This window comes from Arachis duranensis, chromosome 6, assembly GCF_000817695.3.
Source record: "Arachis duranensis cultivar V14167 chromosome 6, aradu.V14167.gnm2.J7QH, whole genome shotgun sequence".
In the NCBI taxonomy this organism is placed as follows: Eukaryota; Viridiplantae; Streptophyta; class Magnoliopsida; order Fabales; family Fabaceae; genus Arachis; species Arachis duranensis.
Genome location: NC_029777.3, coordinates 95,384,768 through 95,391,478, shown reverse-complemented (window position 1 = coordinate 95,391,478; position 6,711 = coordinate 95,384,768). Strand labels below are relative to the sequence as shown.

At 34.3% G+C, this 6,711-nt stretch overlaps 1 protein-coding gene across 1 annotated transcript in view; it reads right to left on the bottom strand.

Moving 5' to 3' along the window:
* Positions 1 to 2,650, bottom strand: part of LOC110273049 (uncharacterized) — a 15,225-nt gene extending 12,575 nt beyond the window's left edge. The window contains exons 1-5 of the mRNA XM_021125892.1: positions 2,467 to 2,650; positions 2,211 to 2,340; positions 1,669 to 1,846; positions 1,441 to 1,570; positions 959 to 1,377 (exon numbers count right to left, since the gene is read on the bottom strand). Coding sequence (XP_020981551.1) covers positions 959 to 1,377; positions 1,441 to 1,570; positions 1,669 to 1,846; positions 2,211 to 2,340; positions 2,467 to 2,650 — 1,041 coding nt within the window. The remainder of the gene's footprint in view (positions 1 to 958; positions 1,378 to 1,440; positions 1,571 to 1,668; positions 1,847 to 2,210; positions 2,341 to 2,466) is intronic.
* Positions 2,651 to 6,711: the final 4,061 nt, after the last annotated feature.

The window sequence follows — 6,711 nt, the reverse complement described above, 5'->3', positions numbered from 1 at the left end:
TAATCATCATCACATATATGACCACATCATATATATCAACAATTCAACAACATCAACAATTCAATGCCTATCTTAGGGCCTCTAACCTAAGTATTTCCTACCACATTACATATTAGATACGGGAAACCGAAACCATACCTTAGCCGATTTCCCAAGCTCAACCGGAGCACTTCCAAACCACTTATCCACAAGCTCTCAAGGCCTCAATACCTCCAAGAACAGATTTTTCACCACCAAATCCCTTTTTCAAGCTTTTCAATATCACCAATCAAGCTCCAATATTCACACATACACAACCTAAGCCACAATCATCATACCCATACACAACATCTCAATACCCAAACATCATAGAACAACAAATTACACTAGGATTGAGAATCTTACCACACCCAAGGTCTAAGGAGACAAGATTAACCTTCTCTTTCAAGGGAGTTGGGTCCTATAACATCAAAGAGCCCAAAATCTTAACATTTTTGCTCATAAAACTCGAAAATAAGGCTGGAATTTCGAAGAGCAAAACGTGGATTACCTCAAGATTAATTGTATGGGTTTTGTAGAGCTCTCCGCGGTGAACGCGTGGCCGCAAACGGAGCGACAATCGGAGCTCTAGATCAAAAGTTATGGTGGTTTGAAGATCAAGTGAGAGAAAGAACTTGAGAGAGTGTTCTTCCCTCCATGGCCTCCATTTTCAGAATGTGAGTGTGTTTAGTGAGGAGAGAGAATGCTGAAAACTAGGGTTTTGGTTTAGTTATGTTGGGCCAAGGGCCCACTTTGGGTCCGGTTGGCCCGGTTTGGCCCGTTCGGTCCAATCTTGGCGCGAATTCTATAAAATTGGTACCGAAATTCTCGTCTCAATCTCCTCTATCATATTTAGCCACAAAAATCACATTTTGGGATTTCTAGAATAAATTCTCATTTATAGGCTAATTAGCCGTTAATTAACCGGGTTTTACAGTATGAACACTTTCTGTCCTGTATTACTCCCAATAATTACTTTAGCTTCAATAATTCGTTTCCCAAGCTGAGTAACAATCAACCATGTCCCATTGCATAAACCCGAAGAATGATCAATGTTTCTAAGAAGCATAATAAGTATACCAACCTTCAATTTGATTTCGCGGTTTGAAAGACCGGAATACTTGATACCATTGAGAAATTCAGGGGTGTGAACAGCTGCAGCAACATCTGTTTGTGTCTTAGACTTGCAAGCCATATCAGCGTTGAAGTAAGAAACATGCTGTCTTTGATTAATCTTCATCATGTATTCATTAATCTCATCTACAGTCTGAAGTGTTGGTGCCAATACAACTCTATCTTGTAAATTCTTCTCGTCATCCAGATCCTCAATGTATTTCTTGAATGTAGATGTTACAACAACTTCAATTGGATTAATTTAATCTTTTATCAAGATGTCATCTGGAATTTTGATTCTGCCGATACCATCAGAAATCTCACCGATCTTGCCATCTCCTATCTTCAATAACCGATATGCAAACTCCCTTAAGCTTTGATAAGATCTTTCAATGTTGTTAGATCGTTTTAATCTCATGTTTTGAGTCAACTTCAACACCTTACAATGATCCCACAAAAAAGATGAATTGATGGTTGCGTTAATTACATCTTGTCTAGAACCTTTAGGTATTACGGGTAAAATCTGTCAAAAATCACCTCCAACACAATTGTTTTACCGCCAAATGGTAGATTTTCACTATTGGAGTTAACAATCTTAAGCAAATCTCTCATGGTACGATTAAGAGCTTCAACACAAAATTTATTGACCATTGGAGCTTCATCCCATATAATCAACTTAGATTTCACTATCAACTCGGCTAATTGGCTTCCTTGTCTAATGTTGCAAGTTGAAAATTTGTCAACATTTAAAGAATTGCAAATCTAGAATGAGTCGTTCTACCGCCAGGAATAAGCAAAGATCCTATATGGCTAGAAGGAACTGTTAATACAATTTGACCTCTTGAACGCAAAGATGCAGCAAGAGTTTGCCATATGAATGTCTTCCCTCTACCACCATAACCATATAGAAAGTATAAACCACCCTCACCCCGGTCGACACTGTTGATAATAGTATCATAAACATTCTTTTGCTCAGTGATCATCTTCGCAAGATTTATTAAATACTTTAACCCTAAGTTTTGTCTGTCGTACAACAATTCGTCATTGATTAGGTTATTATTTGAAAGATCGCAAGAAACCCCACCCCAAAATCAGTGTTAGGAAAAGGCATGTTAGGGTAGTCCATTAGACTACGATTATTCCACTTGAGAATTGTCTCAATTTTTATGAGAGTGAGATTTAAAAACTCATTGTCGGATATTGTTAGTCCTACATTAAAAAAAATTAATTAAGTGCAAACATTGATATAGAAATATGTCATTTGAAAATTATAAAAATGTAGAAGCAAGTTAATACTTGGATGGTTAAGTAGTCTTCTTCTATTATGAAGTATACCATCGGAGAGTATTTTCCATGCCTTCTCCCAAACACAGTGTCTACTCATTGAGTTAGAAAACAAAAGAGTGCCAAATAGATTCCTAAGGTATTTGCCAGAACCCCAAATACTTGCTTCTTCAATTGCTTCAATATATTCTCTATCATCATCCAACAAACCGCGAGCAAAACATGCCTTATTCATAACTTGTTGGTCCTTTTACCAAATTGAGAAGTATTCTAAGATAATATGATTCCCCCAAAAAAGGAGGAACAAAATAAACACGACCAATTACTTGATGTGACCTTCTTTGATGCTATTTCTTGGAATTAGCATTTCATACAAATTTGGAAGGAAAGTCTACATATCACAACTGTTTTGCTTTCTTGAATTCACGATTTGCTTCAAACCATGCCAAGAACATGGATTAATTGATAGTTGGCCTTTCGACCACATCTTTCAATGATTCGTGATCTTTGAATAAAACAATCTGTTCACTTGGCAAGTGAAAAGGTAGACGGATGACTACTGGGTACCTGTAATGAATATCATATTCCATAATTCTCCAAAATACTTCGCATGGAGATAAATACCTACAATCATAGTATATCTTTATCTCGTCAATCTCATCACATACTAATTCTGTAGACCCCTTGCGGTAAAAGGAAGCAGTAACACGGTCATGACCCCTGTTAACATACTTAAACAAATATTTAATTGACCTAGATTGATTGCATCACTCAACATTGATGTGAGAACCATATTTTAACAATTAACTTCGATTGTGTGGAACAACCCGTCTGTTATCTAATTCAATCCCAGATTTTTTTATAGTTCTGCTAGTGTCTTTGTGACAATAAACAGGACATCCATCATCATCAATAGAAGTGGAATCAACAAAACACTTAGAAAAATTTCTCAAGCACCTACCATTGTCCATACATGGTGAATCCTTTAAGGAAGCTCCACATGGACCATGAATCATCAAGTTACTGACTACTTCATAGTACTTTGCATCAACGCTTTTATCTTGTATTTTCGCAGATATAATCTTATCAATATTATCAGGAGCAGGGTACTTGTCTCTTTCATGAAGAAATAACAGTATATGTGCATGAGGCAAACCACGCTTCTAGAATTCAATAGTGTATACCATAGTGAAAAGAAAAAATAATAGTTAATATGACTATAATTCGTATAAAAGGTTTGTCACTATGTTATTACAAAATGTAACTAATCTATTCAACCAAAAATCTTACTAAAAAAAATACTTGCACGACACTTTCAAATAACATATTCACACGAAGATCTTTAATCAAGCTATCTAGCTTCGTTTTAAACATTCTACATACAATGTCAGGCTTGACTTCAGCTTTTAGTCCCCTAGTAGATAAATGATCCACTATTTCTGGCTATTTAGGATTGCATGTAAGAGTCAAGAATAAATCAGGATAACCAAAGTTGCTGATAATTCTGAATCATATATCTAGGACCTCCAACAAAAGTTGCTGGTAAGACTATAGGTCTACTGTGTGTAGTTGTCAAATTATCTCCATTCACAACAACCTCACAGATACTTTTGTAAAGATCACACCTTACATTTTCCTGGTGAAAATTATAGTAATTTAGTCAAGGTGATTCGATCATTGAATAAGCATCAACTATGAATTGTTGGAATGGTCGTCTAGAATAAAGTAAAGGAGAACCACCCGAGAATCTTTCCTGAATATAAAATGCAAAATAGTCCCTCATGGTTACACACTTTTCTTTGTTGTCATTCTTTCTTTTAATGCGATTAAGTGGTATATGCTCTCAAAAGCCATCCTCTCCATATGGAAACAAAATTGGATATTGTAATCCAAGATAAGATGGATTGAGTTTTGTAATACGTTGAAGACTTCCACTCTGGGTTTGAACAACAATATCTCTCTCAGTTCGTGATGCATCAAAATCACACACAATTAATCTAGCCACTTCTTATACTGAGGGCAAATTATATCTTCTTCCCTCTCGTCCTCTCTTACCAATAAGCCTAAGCTTAACATTTTTTTGAGTGCCATTGTTCAAAGAGTCTCTAATCATACAAAATGACTTTACCAACACATTATTTTTTATCAAGCATCTTTAGTTCTTGGACAATTAGCATATCAACTTTGCTCCTTTGATCATTTCTACTGTCCAAAATTAAATCACTACTTGATTATATGGTTCATGAAATTGTTAAACATGATTAAGGACTAACTTTAATGTCTATAATTAGGTAAACTCTACTAAAATACTAAAAGAAATATAATCAGTGATTATTTCTTAATTTTAAATCATGTTTAATCCACTTTAGAAAGAAAGGAAATCATATCAATATACCTTGATTGAGCACCCTTAACAATGCAAGAAGAAAAATAAATCTAATAAATTAAATTTATTAATTGAATGAAATTTAATATAGAGATACACCACTAAGAATATATACCTTACAACTTGGATTCTATTAGATATCTCATTGTCCGTGTCTTTTATATATATATATATATAATTAAGCAAATTTAGCACTTGATCCTTCAGGAGGAATAAGACTGCTAAAAAGGTGGTAGTTTTGTCCATAAAGTATAAATGTTGGTGGACCGCTGCCTCGATTAATGACTTTGTTGACTTTACCCCAAAGATGTGAATGCAAACATGTTATTGTATGTTCGAAGATTCTCACAAAAGTTCTTGTTTCTATCATCATTATTCCACATTAAACGTTGAAGAATAGGAGATTATTTTGGTTAAGGCAACTAAACCTGACCTCCTCTACAACATAGTGTGTATTTAGGAATAGTTGCATTATAATGTTTTCCAATTCTTTCATCGTACCAAAGGAGAGCATTACAAAATTCACACTCATAAATGCATTCACCATGGTTAATATATTTTGCAACATATACATATCCAAATAGGAATCCAAGTTAAATTCTTGCTATTTTTTAATTCAATAATGAAGAACTATAAATACTACGTGTGAGATCAACCTTATTAAGAGTATATGTGAATCAATATTTAGTAACCTTATTCTATTTCTACTAATTATTACAAGATCCAAATAAGTTATTGTAGTTTAACAATGGAAACCACATTACCTTCTGTATATACCGAATTGTTGCACTCTGTCTCATCGCCTAAGAACAAACATTAAAAAAATTAGAGGATTAATGTTTCATTAGATTCCTTCTAACAACATATATGTTACGTTGACAATTCCATTGTTTAATGTCTCATCAGATGTTAGCAAAGGATCTTCCGCATTGAGTGGTATGCCCAATTTACAAAATTTAGCCGATACATATAACTAAAAGCCAATATAATTTACAATACTAGATACCTGTGTTAATGCAAGGTTTCATAATAGAAATGTCAACTATTTGACCTTCCAAGATTGATGAATTCCTATTGCTTAAACAATTACTGGTTTGAGAATGGATGGAAAAAATGTCTGTAGGATGTATCAAATTGTGAGTTGTTATAGTAATCTTTCTTGGATGCATCCGTGTCTAATTTCCATATGCCAATCGTATCATCATGACATGTACTATCATATGAAACATAGCAGACCTTATCATTAAGAGCCGAAAGATATTGGAACTTCTTCTTGGCTTTCTTCAAAATTGTGTACCAATTAAGCTAACCTAATTTCAATCATAACACACAACACAAAGTGGATGGCTATAGCAGCCAAACGCTATTCGGCCCTAACTTCTGAATTACTTTGTCATTGATGACATGCTCAGTCTAGTCATTCATTCGAGAATCATAATATGTGAACTCCAGCCTCCTGTCTCGAAAACTCCTCTTATAATCATGAACTATATAATACTGATCAATGCCACTCGTATATCCAAAATTATATATACAAATAGCATGCAAAGAATGAATTGATCCAGGATCTTTTAAAACTCGTGTTCATCTTGTTAGAGAATTCCACAACATGATCTCGGATGGGAGTCCATGAACACCGTACCTCAAACACACCAACCCATTGTCAAAAAATTTTGTTGCAAAAAATTGATAGCTACGTGAGAATTGAAACAGTTATCTCTCACGTTATCTCCCATTATCCACGTGAGAGATAACCGTTTCAATTTTCTCCCCACTATCCCATCAACCTCTCTTAACAATTGGCAAACGATTATTTTTATTTTTCAAATTTAAATCAATCTAATTAGATCATAATTTAGTTTAAAATTTTTTAAAATAGATATGTTTGATCAATTAATAATAAAAAAGAG